At 38.2% G+C, this 27,116-nt stretch overlaps 3 protein-coding genes across 3 annotated transcripts; 1 reads left to right on the top strand and 2 right to left on the bottom strand.

Annotated features, from left to right (window-relative positions):
- Nucleotides 1-3,085: 3,085 nt before the first annotated feature.
- On the bottom strand, nt 3,086-6,720 carry LOC105385926 (protein tumorous imaginal discs, mitochondrial). The gene is made up of 9 exons (XM_038120507.2): nt 6,488-6,720; nt 6,100-6,314; nt 5,585-5,818; nt 5,130-5,298; nt 4,775-4,869; nt 4,139-4,297; nt 3,835-3,906; nt 3,600-3,707; nt 3,086-3,220 (listed from the first exon to the last, which is right to left on the bottom strand). Exons 1-9 carry the CDS (start codon nt 6,660-6,662, stop codon nt 3,101-3,103), a joined length of 1,347 nt encoding a protein of 448 aa, XP_037976435.2. The 5' UTR covers nt 6,663-6,720; the 3' UTR covers nt 3,086-3,100.
- Nucleotides 6,721-9,857: 3,137 nt separating this feature from the next.
- LOC105385943 (protein king tubby) lies at nt 9,858-20,100 on the top strand. The gene is made up of 7 exons (XM_048625493.1): nt 9,858-10,062; nt 10,149-10,272; nt 10,526-10,615; nt 13,869-14,056; nt 15,518-15,698; nt 18,195-18,397; nt 18,866-20,100. The coding sequence occupies exons 1-7, from the start codon at nt 10,021-10,023 to the stop codon at nt 19,268-19,270; spliced, it is 1,233 nt and encodes a 410-aa protein (XP_048481450.1). The 5' UTR covers nt 9,858-10,020; the 3' UTR covers nt 19,271-20,100.
- A 6,377-nt stretch (nt 20,101-26,477) lies between these two features.
- Nucleotides 26,478-26,981, bottom strand: LOC105388192 (60S ribosomal protein L28). Its single transcript, NM_001309125.1, is given in 1 exon segment — nt 26,478-26,981. A coding segment is annotated over 1 exon segment (420 nt). The 5' UTR covers nt 26,915-26,981; the 3' UTR covers nt 26,478-26,494.
- Nucleotides 26,982-27,116: the final 135 nt, after the last annotated feature.

Raw genomic sequence — 27,116 nt, 5'->3', positions numbered from 1 at the left:
TATTATTTGTAGTCCACTACTTTTGTGGCTAAAATAGTGATTTTTTATATTTTCTCTGGGATTTTTCCCTAATGCTCAGATGGCTCGGGCTATACATAGTATACTAGTTTTAAGCTAGTACCTACCTACTTCTGACTTTGTTTAGGTAGACAAAACAAATATCCGAAGTGCTGTACTGATTGACTGACTATACAATCATCGGTCAGTATAATCATAAGTTTATACTTGCACTTTTGTAGCTTGCAAGACTAAAGGTGGATCTACGCTAGACGAACAGAGCACGAGCGGAGCACGAGCCAAACACAATTCGTATAGTGTGGACCGACCTACAAGCCTCGAACGAGCGCGCTGCGAACATTTCGTTCGTGCTCGGCTGCGTTCCGCCTGTTGTCGGTTTTTTGACAAACACAAAGGGTTTTGCCTCCCGGAAAACTGCGTTCGAGGACAGTGATCGTTGTAGGTTCGTTGTACGTCCACACTTGACACCGTTAACGACGAAACCTGAATAGCTCCGCTCGTGCTCGGTTCGTCTAGCGTAGACCCACCGCCCCACCTTTACAAACTGATGTTTAAATAATACAAATTTGCGTGGATTTTTACTGCTCGATCGGTTTAGAAAAACCTACACTAGGGCCTGTGGTAGTTCAACTTTAATATGGCGTAGCAGTACGATATTAATAAAACACAATAATTCAGGCATTTCTATTTATTCGCCATAACCTACACACTAGTCAACGGTTATTTACATCTTTGATACGTTTTCGTAAAATAATAGTACCTATATAATTTATAATGAATGAGTAGGTAGGTATATTGTGACGGTGGACAAAAGCTAAAATTATATTATCTCACTCAAAATTTATATGATTATACCTACAGCTAACTTGATTTTTTTGCTAGAAGTTGTAAGATTGAAAAATAACATAAATTCTGGAATCCTCTAAGTGAATTGTGTAAGTATGTACATCTAGATTATCTATTATCGCACCAATAAAACATTTCATTATTTACTCAATACACAAAATTTAAGTAGCCAAAGATATCTCTATAAATTTATTCCACCATCTTGACAAATAAAACATTATTTCATACATTCAATATTCAATAGGTTTTTCATCCAGGGCCAAATAATTATTGCTCTCAAAATAACTTTAACGCATAGCATTGGAATACAATTTTCTAAACTACATCCCTGTTGCAAACTGAACTTTACTACTAATCAATAAAGTACAATATTCCTGTGCACATCAGTTTGCAGTAGAATGGAGTTAGCCTTTACTCCTTTTGGTTTGTTTCAATTCGTCATCATCTGGCGTGTCTTTGGTCTCCGAAGGGGCTTCTAGAATCTTCTTGTTTTCTAAAGCTTGCTTCACTGCCTCTATGGTGTCTTGTGGTTCTGCTATCGATATCTTTTTGCCTGCAAGTTTCATTTTGTTGTAAGAAAACGCGCGTTATTCCAAATTCTATAGTAATTAGATCAGTCAGGATAGTGTTAGTCATAGAACTATGTATCTTGTATATTTTTATCAATAAGGGTTCATTTATCATGATAAACATACTGGATAATTCCTGTCTATAAAGAAACGAATGTATAATGGCAGTCCGTACCATTTATATTGGCTTTCTTTATTGACTCGGCTTATACAACCTTTACTAATAAGGCTAATGCTCATGTTGATTCTAAACTACATAAAACTCAAACATGTAAAAGCAAAACTCACAGCTTCCCCAACTTCATTAGGCAAATGTTTATTATATCTTTTCACCTACAACAAAAATAAATCTATAGCAATCTATTAGAACCTTCTTTTCGAGAAGGTTCCTTCATAATTATCATCATCAGCCAATTGACCCTCCTAGAAACAGGCAACACAGTTCTTGGCCTTCTTTGTCAGGGCACTACGATTTACAGACGATGTTTTCTATTTTTGGGAATCCGGAGGAATCAAGGCAGAACCTATTAGAATTTACTAGAGATGTATTAGATATTAGAACTTGCCGGCGTAATAAATTATTGCGTGATAAAAATTGGGTGCCATTTCCAGTGTCATGAATTTTACAGGCCACTATATGTAGTATTTCAGCTCATAATTTCTCAGCTTCCTATTTCTTCTCTTTTATTACGAAATTATATGTGTACTTAAGTGTTCTTGTAATTAAACTTCAAAGAACTATAGCATGATGGTAGGATAGGGACATTCGAACGGGATACAAAAATGAAACAACAAACGTATTTACAACTTTGTGTATTCGTAATAAAGAACATATTTACAAATTGTCATACCATCACACTATACTCCTTTGATGCTAATAAATTATACAACATTTTATAGAACTATGTATGATTAACATCACATTCATCATTCTAACATACCAACATAATTATACTGCAACTGCTAAGCCATTTCATGTATACTTACTTATACAAAGTTAAAAGGAATTTAATGTCTACTGTATTATGTAACAATGCATTTTGCCTAATATTATTTATAAAAAAAAATAATAACGTTATATTTAAGTACTTTTTGTACGATCTAGTCTGAAGAACAAGTCCCAATAAGCTTAACATCTCACTCATGCTTCATATAACTTTGTCTCCTTCTCTCGTTGCATTCTTTCCCTTTCAATCTGCTTTTGATAACCGAGCGGTCCCTCGTAATAAACTGTCCCTTTCTCTTCCCTTTCTTTCTTATCAACCCACTCTCTCACTCTATAACTATCTGCTGGGTCATTCCATATCGCCAACAGGCATACTATGACCGACATAATAAAACCTATGATGAAAAACCGTTTGTTTGTCCTGTAAGTGTCGCTCATTTTGTTGAAAAACTCTGATCTGTTCGGATTTGGCTCCGGTTCGTCTAAGTCTCGGTTAGAGTCGTGAATCTTTTGGGAATCGCCCGTTTTTGTGCTACCGCTACTTTCGGTTGTACTAGACTTTTCTGGAAAATAAATTTTGGGTCTACATGTTGCGTTTTTATTTAGCTATTTATCTCAGCTTAGTTTGAAAAGAACTTTATTAAAATCTACAATCACATTTATTGCACTCGAGTCTATTTTCATTTTAGTCGTTTTCTAAAAGCGGTTTGAAGGCATAAGTTTACTTTTTCTTACCATCTCTATCGTATGAGACCCCGAGTATTTGCCCAGGCGTATCTTCCTCCAACTCTGCATAAGCGTAAAGGAGGGCCTTCTGTTTTGCGGATAGCGATTTTGGAACCTGTGGGTAACATGAAAAAATCACAAATTAATATAAGGAAGTATTACAGCAAATGTTTGAACAAGGATGTGATATGATGTGTTGGCGATAACATTGTAAAAATAACGCCACGGGTCAGAGTAAATTGTAAATTAAATACCTAGTGTTTAGAAAACGTCTGCATGTAACCAATGACCAAGAAATTTTTAACAAAAATATTATCCTGTAATCGTCTTCTGCTGTGGACATAGGCCTCTCGAAAATAGCACCAAAAAACTCTGTATTCTTAAAATAAACTCTTAAATGCCACGCTATTCACATTATGTATGTAATATATGGTTTTTAAATAGGTTAATAAGGTAGGTATATACATATCTACTATATCAATGACACTATTTACCTGTATTTTAATATGTACGTAGTGGTCTCCGTAGCCCAGTTGGTTGACTCTCTTCATGCCCTTCTGCGACAGTCTGATGACGGCGTGCGACGACGTGCCCGGCATCACCTGGAATAACGTACAGTTCAGTTCACTTGAGTTGACCATTAAGAAGGTATTTAGATAAGCGACGCTCTTGGTGCGCCATGTGAACTATGAAAACTCAGTATTATAGATTATAATGTAGAAAACTAACCTGCAGAGTGTGATCTTCGTATAAGCCTTGTATTCTTACTGTTCCACCTAAAAGAGCTTGTGAAACGGAGACCTGAAATCAAACATCAAATATTTTCAATAACATTATGAATAACATTTATAACGTTTTCTATTCCATCAGTAGATCATTACAATTCGTTTTTCTGACGGATCTTACAGAAATTGTAGAAAAATATACTTTAGCACATGAAGACACTTTTTATTGGAGGCGCGTAATGTTTCAAAACTACCCGATGCCATTGGTTTACAGTTATACTCATAATTATTGCCCTTAAAATACTCACACTACAATCAGTATGCACGTCAGGCCCGTCTCTTCTGAAGTAGTTGGACTTGTCCACTTTGAAGGTGATGAAGACCTCATTACTGCCGACGTTCATTCGCACAGTCTGGCCGTCCTCAACCCCGGCTGGGACGGGGACTGTCACCTTCTTGCGTTGCACCTGCGAAGAGGTAGGAGGGTTCATGTGTGTGAACTTTTTGGCAGCAGCCTTTTTGCGATGTGGTCTTTTTGGTGCGTGAGAGCATGAAGAGGTTGGTTTTGTGTGTGCGGACTTTTTGGTGCGGCTACAGCGAGGTTGATGAGGCGAACTTTTTGTGATGCGGACTTTTTGGTGGTGCAAGAGCATGGAGGTTAAAGGTTAATTATGTAAACTTTTTGGTGATGGTGTAGACTTGTAGAGCATGAAGGTTTTACTGTCAATACTTTTTAGTTTAAGACCTCTTTGATGAGGCAGCTCAAGGAAAGGAAGGAGAAGGAGGTTGGTGGTTTAGTCTTTGGTTTTGCATACAAAGAGGTGCCCAGGGTGCGCTGGATGTTATAAAATGATTATAAAGTACAGTTGATGATGTCACTGGAGGAGGTTCTTATCATGTACTCCTAATGGTGAGGTACTATATTTAAATCTACTAGTACTTACGGACTGTCCCTTCCCTTCACACTCCACACAGGGGAATTTGATGATCATCCTGGTGCCGTGACAGTGTCTACATGTCGACCTCATCACAAATGGACCTGGAAACATTATATTGATTATTATTTTTATTTATACCAACAGAACACAACATTGCAAACTTTTTTACAAATTCTAGAATGTAAGATGCCACATGCTATGTAGACCTATCTTAGAACATCTTAAATTTTCTATACTGTAAGCTGGCAGCTGGACATAGGCCTTTTGCAATCAGTGCGACAACACTCTGTCTTCAGCCTGCATCATCCAACAAATAGTCTGTTGGACCTTAGATTACTACAATATTAAGTGTAAAACTTACCTCTAGAGAAGGTTTCCATGCCAGTGCCATTGCAATAGTTGCATTTGACAGCCTTAGTGCCCGGCTCGGCCCGGCCGCCCTGACACTTGGGACATGTGTCTATGATGTTCAGGTTTATGTCTTTGTTCACACCTCGGGCTGCTTCAGTGAAGCGAAGATTTACTATGAGCTGGAATAGTGAGAGTGTATTTTTGTTTATATTGCAACACAATAGTATGTAATAGCCAGCTTTGTCTTAGATAAAATTAAATGGTAGTTTTAGAGTTCATCTAGCTTCATCCATGCCTAATTCATTAAAAAGTAACCAACACAAATCAATGCACACTATTTTCATTAACAATACATCAAATTGTAGACAGGCATGAGCATTTTTTGTTTCAGATTGCACTGTATGTATGTAAAACAAAAGAATGCACGAGACACAGTATGTTAACCAAAGCATAAGAGCAATTTACCTCTTGAGCAGCACCAAACCCAAACTGACTTTCAGCGAAGTCACTGAAAGAGTCTTTCCTGAAACCAGCATCGCCAAATATCTTACGAAACAGTTCTTCAGGGTCTATTGTAGACTTGTATTGCCATTGGTTGGTGAAGCCGTCTGGTCCTGAGCCGGCACCCATGCCACCCATCTGGTCTGATGTGGTTCCGTATGTGTCATATTGTTTACGCTTGTTCTCATCAGATAGAATCTACAAAGGAAAAAGAAAATAATATTATAATTAATCCAAATATTAAAATTTTATTTGAAGTTAATTTCAAGTAAGATTTTAATTAACAAAGAAAATAAACGAATTAGGTACAATCGTTAATTTTAGCTGCACCAATGAGATAAGAATGTTTAATAGTTATCAACAAAGTTTAAATTTCATTAATAAAATACAATCAGAGTATTTCATTATTATTGTTTAGTTTAATCCTGACTATCAGCATTTAAAAATAGTTTATGAAGTAAATAATTTAAATTTTATACCTCATAAGCTTCAGATACTTCTTGGAACTTCTTCGGGGCATCCGGATCAGATTTGTTGGCATCAGGGTGGTATTTCTTAGCGAGTTGATAATACGCCTTCTTGATATCTTTCTGAGAAGCATTCTTGGATACTCCAAGGACCTTGTAGTAATCTCCTCGAGCATTTAGAAGGCTGGTCGTGTGAAACAACCGCTGTCTACCAATGCCGACATTGTCTGTAAGAAATTGAGGTTATAGTCGTAAAGTTGACATAGGTAACTTCGGATGCAATTACGATATTCATCGGTAAAATATATGACCTAACTTGATAAGGCTTGAAAAGAAGGTAAAACATGTGTAATACATAGGTTGTAAGAGATGATGTAATAAAAATAATGATAAAACTTACACTTCAACACAGGGTTCGACAATGTGGTAGCGGCAAGAACGGAACCACCCGAATATTTGTCACAACTATTACACCTGTGAACGAATCGGCATGGAGCTTTGGAAATATTATTGGAAACAACAGCACTAAAGGTTTTTGGGTTCAAAAACCCTATGATACTCCGGGAAGGAGCCATTTTGAAAGAATTTTCAGGGATAAGGTAAAGCTACACATTCACGGAACTGTCATCTTGACAGATAAGGAAAATAACATCTTGAAAATTCGGCATAAGTATGATTTAAAAAAAATAGTTATTAACGGTTATAATAAAAAAAAACTTTAATAGTTCAATCGAATTAAAGTTTAAGGTATTAGATATTTTTTCCAATGAGTATCAGCCGATTCAGTTTAGTTTGGTCCAGTGTCACCGTTGAAGAATGAGCCTTTTTTTGAAGTTCCCCTATTTTAAAATAACTCGTCTATTTAATCGAGAATAGCATCATACGTCAACTAATTGTAGGATAAGCCCTATTCTTCAATGGTTAAATCGGGCCTTAGAAGTATTTGGGTTTGAAGTTTAAGAGTCCAGTGAAATATTTATAGATATATACGCCATGAGAACCAACCTAGCGGTTAAAGAGTGGTGGTATTGGTAACTCAGTACTAGGGAATGCAATCCCGATCCCGCGGGATCCCGATCTCGCGAGATCTCGTGTAATTTTTCGGGATCAATCCCGACGCATTATATGACGAGATCCCGTTCGAGATTGGCGGGATTGGGCGGCAGTGGTCAGCGAAGTAACACACAACCACTCGGGGCGCAATCGGCGCCTATCTAATATCTAATAATCAACCATTAAAAAAGAAATGGATTTGTTTGAGTGTGGAGGAACAAGGGGGCGATTTTTGCAGTTTGCATATAATTGCTTCGCCACGCTGTTGCCAACCAGGCAGCGTTGAGTCGAAGAGGGCATTCTCAGCAGCAGGGTAGGTACATTGCAACGGACATTAGATGCCGTTTAGCAGATGAAACTATTAATACCTACCCTTTGTTTTTCAGGAGTCATTTTCAAAATTACTCTTTTCCCTAATTCCCTTGAAATAATCTTATTGTTTTGATTAACTAATTTACCTACATTAATTTCCTTACAACCTGAACCCATCATAGATTTATACGGTTGGAAATCGCGAGTCCATGACACCCGAGATAGAAACCCAGCTGATTATTATTTAAGATAAAGATAAGATAAAGAATAAAGGTTTTTATTTTATTTCGAGTAATATGTTATTTTAGTTAACCTCACTATCACAAACAAGCAGTTATTAGCTTTTTCAGTTATCTGAATTCAATATTTTTGTTTAATTAGACGGGATCTCGAAAATTCCGGGATCCCGCGCGATTGATATTCCTAATCCCGCGGGATCCCGAATTCGCAATCTCGAGTCGGGATTGCATTCCCTACTTAGTACCCGACTGATTCATAAGTTACTTTACTTTAATGTTTGTCATTTATCCAATAAATAATTTTTGAAAACAACAAACAACCCGACTGATTCAGAGAGACGGGTTTGAATCCCAGCGCTGATAAACTTAAGTAGGTAAAAAAATGTATACCATCACCCTAAAGGTGAAAGAAAACATCATGACAACACCATTTTCATACTTTCGATTTCCTATGTATGTGGTTGTCTGGAATAGATTACTTTTAGTAGTTAATAAGGCCGCCGATTGTACCTACTATTTATTTTCTTTTCTTTGTTTGTGAGACTCTTTCTCTCTGTGTGTGTAATAAAAAGTGTGGCGGACTCCTCGCCACACAACCAACAGATGGCGCCCGGAACGCAACACACACAACAAGTATGGAAACGAAGCAAACCTCTATGAAATCCTACATCACGCATTCTGAGTTTCCCACCTACGCTGTAATATACATATACAGAGCCCCAGCGGTAACCGTTGGGCAGCTGCCCGCTAGGCTACACCACCCGGTCTGGTCGGAGGATCCTCCCTTTGCCATGGGGATGCGCCATTTTATCATGGAGATGCGCTATTTTATATTTATCTTTATCATGAGGAAACCTGCATAATCTTGATTTAAGTAGCAGATATGATGTGATCCTAACAACCCGCAGTGGACCAGCGTTATCGGAAATGGTCGAAGCTTAGGAAGCCAGTTTAGAACTTGGGGAAATGCACAAAGGTTCCATTCGAGATAGCGTGACACCCACACATAGACTTAAATAGAATATAATCCGTATCACACGCAAAATCACAATAATATTGGGGAAAAGGGGTGCCCAGAATCAGAGAGATGGGTGCCCTTGTGAGTATTAAAACTTGAGGTTTTGATATACCTACACGAATATTAATCTATCACTAGGTATAGTCGTGTAGGTATATCAAAACCTCAAGCTTTAAACTTTAAGCTAAACGTAAGCTGCTCTAACAGTTGAAATTATTAAGGAAATTGTTTGAACCATATTATTATTAGTATTAACTATATCAGTAAATTATTATGATGGAGTACTCGCATTCGCAAAGTGATTTAAATACCTACTATCCAATCAAGCCATGTTTTCCTCACTGACGGATGTCACCCTCACCATCTTAGGCCTGGGTCTCCTATTTACGCCGTAGGTCGCGTCCAGCGTCACGCCGTAGGCCGCGTCACGATGCTCACTATAGAAATGTACTGAAGCGGTCTCCCTCACACGCTGACGTTTGCGCGTAGACGCCGTAGGTAGGCCATAGGACGTTGATCGAAACGTTTACGTCAAAGTCGGACGCCGCATATAGCATAAAATAGGAGACCCAGGCCATACCGAACATACAGCGCGTCAAGTGTAAGTTGGCGTGTGGCAAAAAAAGTATTTACTAATTTTACTTTTATTTTTCAATCGCATTTGTTTTGTTTAACTTAAGAAAACTTAAGTACCCAAAAACTATAAAAAATGAGACATAGAGAGATATGGCCAAGATAAACTAAAAAAGATCCAACATTCCAACACAGGTTTAACTTTATACTTGACACAAAGTTCTTGTACTTGATAGAATGTAGAAAGTAGGAAACAGTAAAGTTTTTCTTTTTCTATTTAAATAACCGTATATAAATTTTCATGTACAGTTTGCTTTACCTTTCAGTATAACCAGTTCAACAAAAATGTTACAGACCTACCCATTTAAATTAAATAAACTTACGGATTTCATAAAATTGGTGACTATTTTGTATCCAAAAAATATTTTAAAACAATTTATAAAAATCACGGCACGGCAGGCAGTGGCAGACAAAAGAATGGGAACCACAACCGCAATGCAACCACACCGACCGAATCCACCTCCTTATTAACAATACATTATTGGTAGAAAATAATTTTATTTCCTGGTAACATTACACCCTGGGCAACGGTAGGCAAGATGATTTATAAACAAAAATTGAGCTTAAAAAAATGCCAATTATTCGCTTAAATTGTGAATTAAAAGCCAATTTATGATAGGTATTCCCTGTAGTTTTAGTTTTTCTACGTTTGTGAAGTAATACAGTGTACGCTAAATCATGGCATCAATAAATATTCGGGATCAAAAGCTGGAACAGCAGGTGCGTAAGAAATTTCAAGTTTCCTATATTTGAGTATAGATTTAGTGGTTTAATCGATATTCTTATTAATTATAATTCAATTCCAGCGTCAGCTCATGGAGCTGAAGATGAAACAAAAGCGTCAAAACGCCGGAATGGTGCAGGCTAATGACCTGAGAGTGGGGTCTGCTAAACGCCCTATATCGAGTAGTCGATCTAGAGAATTACATGGTAAGGTTTTTATGTTATGTACCTACATTAGTAACTAATACTCCTGTAGATATATGAAGCTGTAGGCAGAACCAGAACAAAGAGAAAAGTTGCTGCAAAACATTGAATTTTCAATGATTCACACTAAACTTATCCTAGCACTTTTATGACTGTTAAGTATATTTTTTGGTAATCCAGACATCCTCTACACTCAACAGAATGTTAAATGTACACTCTTTATGAAGAAATGCTCTAAATAAATTACCATTTACAGGATATGATGGACCAATGCAGTTTTTAATGTCACCCGTGAACCCTGATCAAGTGATCACACTACAGACCAATAGGATATCAACGTATGATGGTGAGTAAAAGTCTCTCCATATCTAAAAGAAATAAATATTTGGGATCAAAAGCTTATGCAGTATAAGCTTTTGATCCCAAATATTTATTGATGCCATGACATTGATCTTGCTGACACTGTAACAAGTCCTAAGGAATTACAGCAAAATAAATCAAACATGCAAGAGATAACTAAAAAAAAAACAAATATTAGTCAATTTAGTATAATATTTTAAACCTGTTAAACAATACCTACACCAAGTAAATGAAAAGCTTTGAATTATTAATTAGTATGTAATGATTAACACAAATCAATATTCATTGGGGTTAATGAAAATCAACTATCTAGTGTTGTGTAGCACGCTGAGCAACTCTGAGCTTGTGTGGCTATGTCAGGCGTGTCCCTGCGAGATAGGATTCGTAATGAAGAAATCCGCAGGAGAACTAAAGTTACCGACATAGCCAAAAGGATTAGCATGCTGAAGTGGCAATGGGCTGGCCACGTAGCCCGCAGAGCCGACAACCGCTGGAGTACAAAGGTTCTGGAGTGGAGACCCTGTGTCGGCAAACGGCGTGTCGGTCGCCCCCAACCCGTTGGTCTGATGATCTGCGGAAGGTAGCGGGAAGCCTCTGGATGCAGATGGCGGGTGACCGTTTGGGGTGGCGATCGTTAGGAGAGGCCTATGTCCAACAGTGGACTACAGAAGGCTGAGAGAGAGAGAGTGTTGTGTAATTATTCTTTCAGTAGCTTGGTACATCAAGTACTTACAGATATACACACACGCACTCACGCCTTGTACTAATGTACTCCCTTGCGGGGTAGGCAGAGGTGCATTGCTGCACCCACTTTTCGCCAGAGTGTTATGTTAGTCCCAATGTAATAGGGGGCGGGCCTATTGCCATTTTACGGGCACATCCAAGACCCGAGAACAAATATCTGTCTTTAAACAAATATCTGCCCCAGGAATCGAACCCGGGACCTTCGGCTCAGTAGTCAGGGTCACTAACCACTACGCCATTCAGTCGTCAGTGGAAAAACAAATAGGCTATAAAAAAAAGATGTATTAGTACTTCATATTACTGTTATCCATCAATCCGCACCAGGCCCGCATGGTGGACTAGGCCTAAAACCCTTGTTTCATTGGAAGGAGACCTGTGCGCTGAGGCATGTGGGGTTGTGATGATGATCATGATTATTGGTCCTGTTAGCTGATGAGCTGATTCTTAAATTCACTTTCTGTGTATTTGTAACTCCAAAGTTTAAATGTAGAAATTACAATTCACACAACAAAATATCTGCCCTCAACCTTTTTTTTAGCAACAACTTCTCTTTGCCTTGGAATTCCCCTAAATACATATAATTTATGAGTTTCGTGTACAAACAACCCTTCTTCAACTACTCGTATTGCAGGCACTCTGATTTGGCAGTAGGCACATTAGTGTCATACCGAGTGATGAATGTCATCTAGTTTGCTGTAAAGGTCGCACGCAACGGACACACACCCCCAGTTTCACAGTTAAGAATATCAAGATAAGAAGAGTTTGAATATGGAATGCAGCGCTGTGATTGGCTGATTCAAGCTTAGGTAGATTTACTCAAATGTGAAACTGAGCCATAGCTTTCAGTATTCTTTGTATAGAAATTCACACAAGTGCGTCCACGTCATCGGCATTGCCGACCCCGTTTCTCCAAACATCTATAAAAATCCGTTTGTTGCGATACGTAAGATACCGATAGTTGGACGCTTACCTTTAGTTAGATGACGAGCCTACCAACGACCTTCGTGAGTACCTATCGATTTGGAACACCCTGAAACTCCACTGAAATATGTAGGGCTATGAACTTCGGTACGTGCAGTAACGAGCGTAGCGATGATATACAATATTTGACAAACATCTTTCTTTCTTAGTGGCGGGGCCTTTGTGAAATAGTAATATTATGGCTTTCGACAAATAATTGTAATATTTTACGTCAAATAAACAACACTCCATTACATCCCAAACAGTCCCAAACAAAATAGAGCTAGCTTTTGCCTGCGGCTTCGTATGCATTAATTTCCATTGTGTTGTTTTAAAGATCTATAAGCATGCACATACAAGCATACGTGAGAAGCGATTTTTCTGTATACTATTTTAATTACATATAATAATGTAAAATTTCGACAGAAAACCTGATTGAAACGAAACGAAGAATAGACACCATTGTATTAAGATACACTTCCTACATGTTGGATGATAATCGCAATAATCGTAATTATTTTACTAACTCATCGAAGGAATGTTTTCTAAACTAAACAGAATAGAATACTTCTTACTAAAGTAGGTCAAAGTTACGATAACAATCCACACAGTGAGTAAGGGGGCGAATAGCTGAGTCATTAGTAGAACCAACATTACCGAGTATCCTTGCCTTGTGCCTATTAGCTATGAGTAAGTCTTGGTGTTAATGATGCATGGGTACGGTCAGCAAAAAAAAATATTATTGTTCTACTTTTTGGTGATTAACTCTAGAGCTGGAACAGCCGGACAGATTAGCTTCAGTTGCTGACTAAACACGATATCCTATAGAAATTTAATACAACCTACTAAATACATATTTGATTCTGTCTTTGGATAAAAGAGAATCTGAGTTATAAAAATCATGCCGTCACCGTTTAAATAATAATTTCAAAGAGTGGCTGTGAGTATGATTTGTTCTACTGATAAGGCTATGAGTTTTGTTTTTTTTATGGAACTTTCGCTATCTTTTTTGCAGATCGTACTTTACTTATTGAACTATCGATTTTCTAGGCTCAGTAATCTAATCGCTCCATGTGTTCGTAATTTGAATGCCTGTTCAACCGTACCTATGAATATCAATGTACCTAATTGCTACTTAAATTACAGTGTTATAAGTTTGCTATGTGAATGTCTGTCTAAAAGATCCCCCGATTTCATGACTATTTCCGGCTATATTTTTGAATGTATGCGTTTATTAATACTTATTGCACAATTAACAAAAGTCTTCTCGTACAATCGGATGGGCTTACTACTCAAAGCATTTTCTTGCAGTCAACCTTCATGAGGTTCAGAGAGCAGGAAGTAACGGGTGTAACACAACGGAAAAGTTCATTCAATAGCTATAAATTAAAGCTCAAAAATCTAAAATCATCCCAGTCACCGTTCCAACCCTAGAGATTATGGCATCATGTCTCATCCCTTGCAGTCAACCCACAATAGAATAGAACACCCTCAACTGAGAAAACCACACTAAAACTCTCCCATTCCTCCCACAGAGCTTGGAAACCAGATAGAAGTGCTGACAGTGGGCGACGGGGTGCACAGTGGTGAAGAAGAAGAAGAAAGCGTGCCGGTCACAAGCATGGCGCGAGACGCGAGCACAGACGACGTCTGCGCAGACGCAGCCGTCGCGCCGCTCAACTCCGCCAATCGGAGCGTAAGGAGCGACGGCTCGCCCAATCAGGTGAGAGCTTGGGTTGATGGTGGATGGTGATGGCTTGTGAATGGGCCAATAATAAGGCTGGTTGATGACTTTAGTGTTATTCGTTCAGAGATAAGTACTTTTAAAATCTACTTATATCGTAAACGTAACCTACCTACCTGAATTAAAATACGTATACTGTGACTCTTCTTATCGTGTCGACGACAAACCAACAAAGTCGCTAAATAATACCTACATGCCCAGAACTGAGCCAATGACACTGCATCGCTGGTAGCGGTCATGAGCTCTTACCGCGTACAGGTGCGGGGCATGATGTAAGGTATCCCGTGGAAACCTACGAGATGCCAAATTTCATAAAAATTTTTTTTTTTAAGTAGCCGTTTTCCCGTGAAAGAGTAACAAACTTCCATACTTTTATTTTATGTTTATCCGCGCTTGGATGACTTGCTGAAGTTGCTTTTAAGTAATTAATTCATTTCAATAATGAAATTTAGATGGTAAATAGATAATAATTTGCTCACATGTTGCCTCGTCAATAAATATTTAATCCATTTGCGACCCGATGTCAATAAACTTTATATTGATCACTTACGATGGTAATAGATTTAATTAATATGTTGATCAGTTTTCAATTCCAAGTAAAGTAAATTAATTCAATGATACAGAGTATGATTAGTTGGAAGCATCGGTATACGAATGTTTACGCACACTTTAAACCACTTTAAAATAGATATTTTGTAGACTATGCACAAAGCATACCTACACTTCCGACTTATTGCTTTGCTTTTTCATCCAATGCAACGTTTTTACAACGTACGTAACAATACTTGGGAGAAACAAAACTAGATATAAAAATTTTAGTCGGTTCATTCGCTCTTTCTAACTGACGAAGTCCTTTACATCATTCGGGTTAAAATACCATATTACCTCCGCCTTGTATTTGTACCAACAAGACTCTTTAAATCTCGTTTTAGGTGCGGGGGTATGTGTCAAATTCGCACGACGCCTTTGGTGCGCGCTATGCCCCTCGACCGCTATTCGTCTATCACAACAAGCACGCGTTCTAAATCCTCCCTATATCATCCACAAGTTTAACATGGCCGCCATTTCTTTCTCAGGCGGAGATCGAGGGTTCCGTCAAAGGCGCCGTAGAAACCTTCGTAGTGACCCCGGCACGACACGGCACTCTCTACAAGTGCCGCATCGCGCGCGACTCGCCTTCTTATTTGTCATAGAGCAAAAGTTACTCATTAGAAAGTGTTGTGTGATATCGGGCATTAGTTGGGTTATAATATCATTTTGTCTCCACCTTATGTTGTTCCAATGTCACTTTGTAGGTCTCTTTTAGGAACGGTTGGAATGTGTCAAAACTGCGCGATGCCATTGGTGCGCGCTATGCTATGCCCCTTAATCTACAAGCACGCGCTCTAAATCCTCCCTATATCATCCACAAGTTCAACATGGCCGCCATTTCTTTCTCAGGCGGAGATCGAGGGTTCCATCGAAGGCGCAGTAGAAGCCTTCGTAGTGACCCCGGCGCGACACGGCACTCTCTACAAGTGCCGCATTGCACGCGACCGCAAGGGCATGGACCGCGGCTTCTACCCGACCTACTTCCTTCATCTAGAGAAGGATTATGGGAAGAAAGTGTTTCTGTTGGCCGGTGAGTGGACATTTAAATAGATTCCTACATACATCAGAGTCGGAGAAGAGAGTAGCTGTCATTTCTTGCGGCTGGGATTGGTTATTCAGCTGTCAGATGAGATAGCTGCTGTTAGACAGCTTCTGTCAAATTTGTCGCTATTGCTGTAATAGCCGTAAAATTAGGCAATCTAGAACCCCTGCGTCACTTTATGCCATCGATAGATCCACTAGATAATAACACAGCTGGTATCTTAGGCGCGTAATCACGTATTACACTATATCAACTACACCCACGGTGACCGGTTACGCGTAAACACGTGTATCCCGGTGGTGACCCCGACGCGGCGTTGTACAAGTGCCGCGTCGCGCGCGACCGCAAGGGCATGGACCGCGGCTTCTACCCGACCTACTTCCTTCATCTAGAGAAGGATTATGGGAAGAAAGTGTTTCTGTTGGCCGGTGAGTGGACATTTAAATAGATTCCTACATACATCAGAGTCGGAGAAGAGAGTAGCTGTCATTTCTTGCGGCTGGGATTGGTTATTCAGCTGTCAGATGAGATAGCTGCTGTTAGACAGCTTCTGTCAAATTTGTCGCTATTGCTGTAATAGCCGTAAAATTAGGCAATCTAGAACCCCTGCGTCACTTTATGCCATCGATAGATCCACTAGATAATAACACAGCTGGTATCTTAGGCGCGTAATCACGTATTACACTATATCAACTACACCCACGGTGACCGGTTACGCGTAAACACGTGTATCCCGGTGGTGACCCCGACGCGGCGTTGTACAAGTGCCGCGTCGCGCGCGACCGCAAGGGCATGGACCGCGGCTTCTACCCGACCTACTTCCTGCATCTAGAGAAGGACTACGGGAAGAAGGTGTTTCTGTTGGCTGGTGAGTGAATAGATAGGACGGATGTCATTTATATGTAGATATATTGAGCGATTCACCGCAATCGCGTAGTTTTACCGCTGTCACAATCGTGACAGGAGATGTCATTTCCTTCGTCTGTGATTAGCTATGCCGCTGTCAGATTAGACAGCTCCTGTCAAATTAGACAGCTGCTGTCAAATTAGACAGCTGCTGTCAAAGTAGATAGCTCCTGTGAAATTAGACAGGTCCTGTCAAATTAGTCAGATCCTGTCAAATTAGTCCGATCCTGTCAAATTGTGCGCTCTTCTAGATATATCATTTAAATTAGGCAATTTACCGCCCGTTCGACGGTTTGTCATATAGTTAGATCCACTAGGCAATAACACAGGTTTCGGATACACGTATTGCACTATATACACTACACCCACGATCGCCGGATGCGCGTAAACACGTGTAGCCCGGTGGTGACCCCGACGCGGCGCTGTACAAGTGCCGCATCGCGCGCGACCGCAAGGGCATGGACCGCGGCTTCTACCCGACCTACTTCCTGCATCTAGAGAAGGACTATGGGAAGGTGTTTCTACTGGCCGGTGAGTGGAAATTCTTACAAAATTCCAAGTCAGTGATGGTGATTGGCCGCAATCCGCAAAGCTGTAATTTATTGCGGCTGGGATTGTTTATTCCGCTGTCAGATTAGACAGCTCCTGTCAAATTAGACAGCTCCTCAAATTTTGCGCTATTTTTGTGATAGCGCGGTAAAATTAGGCAATTTAGGACCTGTGCGACAGTTTGTGACGTATTACACTATATCCACTACACCCACGGTGTCCCAAAGCGCGTAAACCCGTGTATCCCGGTGGTGACCCCGACGCGGCGCTGTACAAGTGCCGCATCGTGCGCGACCGCAAGGGCATGGACCGCGGCTTCTACCCGACCTACTTCCTGCACCTAGAGAAGGACTACGGGAAGAAGGTGTTTCTGTTGGCCGGTGAGTGATTTAATGTGACGGGTGTCATTTATAGGTATAGAGCGATTCGCCGCAATCTGTATATAATCGCGTAGTTTTACCGTTGTCAAAATAGAAACAGAAGCTGTCATTTCCTCCGTCTATGATTGGCTATGCCGCTGTCAGAATAGACAGATCCTGTCAAATTGTGCGCTCTTGTTGAGATAGCAGTTGCCAATTTAGGACCCGTAAGACAGTTTGTGATATCGGTAGATGCGCGTAAATACGTATTACACTACATGCATGGTCTTCTGGGGCGCGTAAACACGTGTAGCCCGGTGGTGACCACGACGCGGTGTGCTTTATAGTAGAAATTAAAAACATAGCTGTCATTTGTAGGCAGCTACACTACAATCCCCTATTTTGACAGGATCTGTCCTTTCTTGCGGCTGTGATTGGTTATAATGCGATCTACATATAAACGCGTAGATAAAGAGACAATAAATTAATATGGCGGATGGACTGAACTTATCTCGTCCGGTTTGTAGGCCCATTTTCACTCTACTACACAGTAGTCGCCATTTTGTTATTGATTAATTATCTACGCGCATTATAGCAAGAAATTTAGCCGTTTTATCTCTCTGTCTTTCCAACTCTATATCACAAATCACAAAACTCTTATCTCCCACAGGTCGCAAACGCAAGAAGTCCGCCACATCCAACTACCTAATCTCAACCGACCCGACGGAGCTGACCCGCCACGCGGACAGCTTCGCAGGCAAGCTGAGGTCCAACCTGCTGGGCACGGCCTTCACTGTGTATGACAACGGGAAGGCGTGGAAGAAACATGACGAGTCCAGGAATACTAGGCATGAGCTGGCTGCAGTGGTTTATGTGAGTAGACTGATGTACGGTCTGTTTTTTTATCTCTCTCAATCTCAGATCTGAGTTTAAAAACAGACTTTAGAGTAAACCACGTATTCATAGAACTTACACTCGATTCGTAAGACGTACACAAACGTTAATGTGATACAGGAATTTCGATTATTGGACTAACACAAAGAGTAGAGTTTCGTGTGTTTCTCTCTGTTGTAAAAACCTCTCATAAACCCTATATAAGTTATAAAATTATTGGGGTAAACGTTTATGTGACTATACAAGACAGACGGTGTATGAAGGCATATTATATTAGTAGGCAAGGCAGATAAGGTGTAAGGGCTTTTATGAGTACCTAGATACATTGAGTATACAATACAGACAGATGTGGTGTTAGGGTTTTTGTATGTAAAGGAAAGGAATCCTGATCGTTACGAAAATATATTAACTTTACCACAAACTTAAATCCAACTACTACCTTCACAGGACACCAACGTCCTCGGCTTCAAAGGGCCTCGCAAGATGACGGTGATCCTGCCGGGCATGACCCCCGACCGCCAAAGAGTCACCATCTCCCCTCACGACGACAGCGAAACACTCCTAGAACGATGGAAGAGCCAAAACCTAGACGACATAGTCGTACTACACAACAAAACACCCGTATGGAACGACGAAACACAGTCTTATGTCCTAAATTTCCACGGCAGAGTCACTCAGGCTAGTGTGAAGAATTTCCAGGTGGTACACGATTCGGAGCCCGATTATGTGGTGATGCAGTTTGGGAGGATAGCTGAGGATGTGTTTACTATGGACTATAGGTATCCCATGTGTGCCTTGCAGGCTTTCGGGATCGCGCTCAGTTCGTTTGATAGTAAGTTGGCTTGCGAGTGAATTTTTTGGGTGGGTGTTTATTCTGATGTTGAAATTCTGAGGAATTTAAAGCTCTCGTTGATTGAAACATCAGTTAATTGTATTTACACCTAATTGATTTCGTGATATGAAAATGGTACATTCCCTTTTGTGGTATTTATTGTAAAAAATATGCATTAGAGGCTCTTGCAGGACCAAATAATGCTCGGATTTACCTCAAATATTAGAGACTTACCCCTGAATTTATAGAAAAAACCACAGACTTGTAACTGTCTCTTTACAAGAGGCTTGCAAGCGTCATCGTTATACTCGAAAGTCATAATTCGAGTTTCATGATGACGCTTGCAAGCTCTTGTAAACTGAATTTGGGGGATTATGTTAATGCGAAGTGATGACCATCATTGTAATGATCGAATCGTTAATTACTGTTATAGTAAATTTGCCTTTTCCTTTGGTCCAGTGACTAATCAGGGTTATGTTTTGACATTCCATGATTATTTTTATAAAATAAAATAAGATTATATTTGAGGCTAAGCGCACATACATATAATTATTTTGGTGCTTGTTATAAATTTGTGACATTGGTTGTATTTTAGCATTTTGTGGCATTTACTGTTAGAATAGCGGTAGCGTTGAATAATTGATATACTTATTATTAATTTGTATTACATTACAAAATGTGAGTCAGGAAGCTGGAAACTGGAGCTTCAATAGCAATTGAATGGGTAGATTTTAGTTTTTTTAAAACCAGAGTTATAGTTATCTATTATTAACCTATGTACCTATATTTCGCACAATATTTTGTCTTTACTTTTTATATCAATGATGTGAATCATTTGTAGAGGCAATAATAATTGATTCATTAGATTTACTTTTAAATCAATGAACTCTCATATGTTGATTCAAAGAAGTAATGTACTCAGGTACATAAAAATCATATTTGATTGAGTGAAGCTAACTAGAATTCTGCTTTATAATTATGTCACTATAAAAGTGAAATCGTTGTCTACTTTAATATATTTGGTACAAATTGTTTGTAATAGTATTATTTTGAATTAGATATATTGATAAAGTGTGGTAGTTTACATAACTAATTGTAAGGTATTGTATTAGTTAAATATCCTAGTCATTTTCGTTTCGCAATTTAATGTAAAATACTGTACTTATTTTGTATTTGAGTAAGCTTTCATATCATATGTTTTATGTCACAAAAAGCTTTTCAAAAGGGGTAATTAAAAGCCGAAAGCTCAACAACTCGACATCTATCGATCTATACATCCTACGTAGTCCCACGAAAAGTCTTTGAATAAAAGTCGAGAAAACACTTTTGGTCAAAGACTTAACAATTTTAGATATAAGATCTGTTTGATGCCATGTGTTATGCCGGCTCAGTATTACGTATTGACAATGTGAATAGATAAATAAGTAGTTAACATTTCTCATTCATTTATCATGGGTCGTAGACTTTTTTTTGTAGTTTTGAACACTTAAGTACTTCATTTTATACTGTAATTAGTAACCGTAGTTGTTAATTAAATGAACGTTATAATAACAAACTGCCAATTGAATAAATTTAATAATTAATAGTTACACGAATTAACTACAAACCTCACACAATGTTTTATAATTATATGTATAACACGGGTGTAACTTATCTAGTGGTTCAACCGAAAAAATATTATTCATCTCCGGATTTTTTAAAATCATATGGCAAAAAATATTTTTTTAACATCTGATTGGCGAAATATAAAAAAAAAACCTTATGTAAATTTTCTAATAACGCAATTAGAACATTTATTTTTAATAAGTAGACAATAACATTCGTCCACTGCCTTTTCACTTTTTTGTGTTTCACTAACGAACGCAACGTGTATGAACTGTATGCACTAATAAAATATATGATTATAGATAATAGACATTAATTAAATGTGTGCCTAAACTTAGGTTATGTGTTTAGCTAGCTAAAATATGAAACATAAAAAACGTGTAAAATTAATAATAAAAAACTGATAATAACGCCAGTGTAAAAGAGCTTTTCGTAGGAAATAAATGTGGTAGATGAATATTTAATTAATTATATATTTATATACATGTTAGATTTCATATCTGTAATCAATATTGAATATTACTGCTGATAATGTACTTCATAAATATATATTCTCATACAAATTTCACAAATATGGAGATCATTAAAAAAATAGCTGCTCAAATAAATCAAGCCCATACATGCTATACATGCTAAATACTGAAAACTAGTGTGGCTCTCTACTTATAGTATATTGCACCTTTTGCAAATTACAAAAAGTATCTATACTTATAAATATGTATAGTATAATGTAAATATTTCGCAATACACTTATCATAATAATTGTATTTAATAATTTTTAACTGTGAAGTTATCTCATCTAAATTTTCACTATCGTCACTTACAAAATCTCACAACTTAGTAATATCGTTCAATTAGAAAAAATATTTTAAGTATTGTTCTAAATACAGCTACAAACAATGATGTCAACCAACTCCAAATAATTTTAATTATAAAAGTTGTCACATAGTTAATATTACATGAGTAATTAATCGTGTATTCCTATATTTAGTAACAATTGTATCTGTTAGTAACTGTATTCAGAGCATTGGGTGTTTATAAAGTCACAAAATAAGGCAAATAAATTATAAAAGCAGTGTATATCTGTAATGTGCAGTGTGCTTCTGTCCTTCTATCCAAACAAGTAATATTTAAGTCTATGGTTTAAACCCAATGACGAATCTTTCGTCAATGGTCAAACCACGGTCAAACTACCTACTTTAAAAGGTTGGCAGAGGCAAGGTACAAAGGCTGCCAACTTTAGGTGTATCTATCTACTTGTTTGGACCAAACTGTACCTAGGTTAGGTACAGTTTGGTCCAAACAAGTAGATAAACCTAGAGCACCAGAGTTGGTGTACTACTTACCTACTGTTGTAGTTTATGAAAACTTTGTTTGATATTTGGGTTTTTCATACATTAACTAGCAGCGCCTCTAGCGGACACTATTGTAAACATTAATTGAAATTGAATTAAATAAAAAGCAGATGATTAAACAATGATGAAACTACTATACATACGTAAAAATGGCGAAGGGGGATATTATAATAGAGTGTGTATATGTCGCAGGCATCTGGTTTAATCTCCTGTTTGATTGAACCGCTAGCCCGTTCATTGGATGACGCTGCTTAGTTGTATGACTAGGCCGAACGTTGATTGCACAAGCGTCACAAAACGTCCAACTAGTTAGCTGACTTAAAATCAGTCAGGTGGTGAACCAAACAAATATGGCGTCTAACAGCTAACAGCTGACACAAAAAGCACCTATATTGTTAGTTTTTTGCAAATAAATTAGCTTTAAAGTGTGTTATTTGTGTTAAAATAGTGGATTTACCTATTATTACGCCGCGGGCGGATAGTTTCAAAGAAAAAGTTGTAGCGTAACTGGATAATTATAAACAACAATATGAAGGTACGTTTATTGTTATTGTTTAGTTAATTTGTGAGATAAGAGCTTTGTAACATAGTCTTTTTGTTGACTCTTGTCTGGTCATGTTCACCCTAACCAGACATTACAAAGTTGCTATACTATATCCCATTCAACGACTCCGCTGAATGACGTTCAGTCAAGACGTCGAACGTTACAATCAACGACTTGACGAGTTGTCATTTAGTCATACAACTGAATAGCGCCATCCAATGAACGGGCTAGTGGTTCAATCAAACAGGAGATTAAACCAGATGCCTGCGACATATACATCTTACCTGTATGACCCAGCATAGTTAAAATGCCGTAAGGAATAAGGTGCTTACATAGAGAATAGGGTTCCCTGTATCTACCTGTACCGGTAACCTGATTATGTAAAAGCGCTCAACGGAGCATTTCCCGGATTTTTAGGGTTCCGTAGCCAAAATGGCAAAAACGGAACCCTTATAGTTTCGTCATGTCCGTCTGTCACAGCCGATTTACTCGGAAACTATAAGTACTACAGTGATGAAATTTGATGGGAATATGTGTTGTATGAACCGCTACAAAAATATGACACTAAATAGTAAAAAAAAGAATTGGGGGTGGGGCCTAGGGCATGCAATACCGGTAATATTTTCAATACCGGTATTGAGTTCCGGTATTAGCACTCAATACCGGGATCCCGGTATTAATACCGGTATTAGACTTCCTTGTTATAAATGGCATATATTTTGTTTAAAGGTCGTATAGGGCAAAATAAAACAAGAAAAAGCAATCAAATTCTGTATAATGTAATATTTTTTACGAGAATTGAGTATTAGAGTTAAAATTTTAGAACGCATGGACAACAAGTAGGTTTCCAAAGGCCAAAAACCGCATGTAACGGTTTAAAACAAGTGGACTTTCATAGTATATGGGAGCACAGGGCTAACTATATCTTAATCGCTTGATTTATAGCCTAAAAAATGTCCGATTCCGGTATTACTTCAATACCGGTATTAACTTTCAATACCGGTATTGAAAAAAGCGTGGATTTGTCCGGGATCCCGGTATTACGCAATACCGGTATTGCGGTATTGCATGCCCTAGTGGGGCCCCCCATACATGTAACTGAGGGATGAAATTTTTTTTTTCGATGTACATACCCGTGTGGGGTATCAATGGAAAGGTCTTTTAAAATGATATAAAGTTTTCTAAAAAACATTTTTCTTAAAGTGAACGGTTTTTGAGATATCAGCTCTCAAAGTCGTAAAAAGTATGTCCCCCCCCCTCTATTTTTATAACTACGGGGTATAAAATTCTAAAAAAAATAGAGGTGATGCATGCTAATTAACTCTTTCAACGATTTTTGGTTTGATCAAAGTATCTCTTATAGTTTTTGAGATAGGTTGATTTAACTGTAATATTATATTTGCTGCTACGGAACCCTTTGTGCGCGAGCCCGACTCGCACTTGGCCGGTTTTTAAATCTGTCAGTGGGCGCTTTCGCATAATCAGGTTATCGGTAGCGGTACAGAGTCGTGAGCACAAGTTTCGATCCTCCGTTAACGTTGCGCATCGTCAACTGTCACTGTCAAAATGTAAGGCAAAATTAGTTCCAAAAGTGACATTTGTTTTTCCATATGTTATGTGGAATTTCACCAAACGCTAAACGTATTTAGTAGCCTGTCATACGTCTGTCAGTTAGTACAAAATGTATTTAAAATTTGATTTAAATACGTTTAGCGTTTAGTAAAAGAGACCCTTCGTGTAGATTCGAAAATAGCATCGAATCCTATGCTCGCGCCTCTGGTATGTAGGTATCCTCCTACCGGTAACCTGATTCTCTATGTAAGCACCCTTATATTCTACCCATCAGTACCCAGAGCGCTATAGATCCGGAATCATCCCTCAGATTAAATATGAATTTAGATTTAATGTGCCTTTGGTAATAGGTTAAAATGAATGTTGTGCCTTTTGTTTTTCACGTCTAATGTATTTTATACCTGAAGCTTCTTGTATCTTCATCTTTCATGGCCATACTTAACACTTATTGTACTTTATTATATAAATTGTAATACTTACCATTACCTACACCACTTCTTCATGATCATTACAATTTTTGAACATAGGTTTCACCAGTGACATTTTATTAAGTTATTATACCTACTAGATTGGCCATACTATTCTGCACAAGATCCAGTATTGTTATGAGTTTGGTTCATACTAATTATTATTATTTATGGAAGTATATTGTAACATGTTTGTCCAAAATACATTTTAATGTAAAGTCCATTTCTGCTGTTAAAAATATTTACCCATTTATTTTCTTAAGCATTAGAAATCGTTTTAGATCTATATTGAAAAGTCCTATTACCGCCATCTATTGAGTTTTATACTTTTAAACAAAATCTATATGAATATCAATATAGATGGCGTGTCGGTATAATGTTTTTATTTCTATAATTTCTTACCTATGTAGGTATATAAGATTATTCAACATGTTGAATGATTCAATTCATTTGAAAGTAAATATCTATCACTTACCTACTACAGTTTTTGATTCACACTTTAAAATATTGCATATCTAACAATAAAAGGATTTGAATAGAATATGCTGTAAGTTGAAATAAGTAGCGTTTGTGATACTTACCCATTTGTAAATAGTGTATTCACAATCACTATGTATTTGTAGGCAGTGTATTATACTGTAAAATTTATGATGTGATAAAGTCCATGCACAATGTTTGGCTAAACAACTCTAAAAAATAAAGAGAACTTTCTAAATGACAACAAAAATTCCTTCTAAAAACTGAACTGAACTAATAAGGCATTGTGGATGTGCCATCCAGCCTAATGGACCATTGACCGTAGACAGTTAGCAGGTAGTGGCTGGATGAGGAAGACCAGAAGGGCTAGTACGGGGCGCATTTAAGACGTAGCAAAAGTTTTGCATTGCCATCACTCACATAGTGCAGCCTCAAGAGTGAGCACGACGGAGACCTTTTGTCATGTCTTCTTAGCGCCCTGTGCTACATGGCCAGGTATAGTTATGGCACTCCTTGGGGTAGTCTTGGCAGCCATGGATTTTTTTGTGCTTGTGATGATTATAAAAATGTTAGCAATCATTATTGTAGGAAGGAACACACTATTATGAACTTTTATGTTTTTAACAAAAATAAATCCTTGTAGACATTTGATTTTTCACGACACAATCATACACCTCATTTCACACTAATTGTGTTGTACAATCATGGTTTGTTTATATTATTCAATATAAGATTGATATCACAATTCTAGAGTTTTCATTGATAATCAGTCCATATCCCTATTAGGATCATGATTGGGTGTAAGCGACTAGTTCAGCTCCAATATATTATCTCCATTAGAGTATTTACCTGTTAAAAAGCTTTAAAAATATAGAATAAGGTAAAAATTTAAACTAACTTAAAAAAACTTCAGCCAACTATGATTGCATCTACGGGAGCCTGTGAGGAGAATAAATTGCATAATTTTACAAAAACAAACTTCTGAAATTTGATCTTTTATAACCTCTCAATTTTACTTCACTTCTCTGTATCCTGCCCAAATTCCTAGAAATCTATGAATTTCATGATTATTGCAGATATATCTAGCCTAGACCTAACAAATCTGTGCACTCGGTGTACCCTGTAAGTAATATTATTTAATTTAAAATCTGTTTATAGGTTGGAAAGTCAAAGCAAAGACATGGACAGATTTTATAGTTTTTATTGTCAGCTTACATACACATCTTATTCGGTCTTGGCGGCGGCAGCTTTGGGTTTCTTCGCCTTGATGGGCCTTTGGGACCTGAGGATGGCAGACGCGCGGCGGAGGGTAGCCTTGGTCAAGTCGGTGCGGTAGTGGTTGGCTTTCAGCAACCTCTTGACTTTGAAGAGAGATCTCCTCGCGCCGGTTTTGAAGGAACGGCGCACAATGTTCTTCACTGGCTTGTTGGTGGCCTTGGCCTTCTTGGTGACCACTGTGAATCCCTTCCTGTCCGGGTTCTCAACCACGCCGACGGCCTTCTTGTGGATGAGGCCGTTGTATCTGTACGAGCTTAGGTTAGTCACATTGTTGGGCTCCTTGCTAAACGGCTTCTTGATGTCACGCTTCTTCACGATGAAGGCGTTGTTGTTGCGGATAATCATCCAGTTTAAGTGGGACGACATTTTTGTGGATTATTTCTAAATAATCTACGCGAAAACGCGAGAAAACAACGTGCTCACGACGTGTCCGTAGACAAAAGGAATAGACAATGTAGAGGAGGGATTGTCTATGTCTTTGACATTGTCATAGAGGATAAAATAAAACTGTCAATCTAATGTTGCCATATAAAAGTGTCACAACCTTCAGAAGAATAACCTACTCATC

Source organism: Plutella xylostella, chromosome 14, assembly GCF_932276165.1.
Source record: "Plutella xylostella chromosome 14, ilPluXylo3.1, whole genome shotgun sequence".
In the NCBI taxonomy this organism is placed as follows: Eukaryota; Metazoa; Arthropoda; class Insecta; order Lepidoptera; family Plutellidae; genus Plutella; species Plutella xylostella.
Note: the sequence above shows the minus strand (reverse complement) of the source record. Positions and strands in the feature narration are given on the sequence as shown.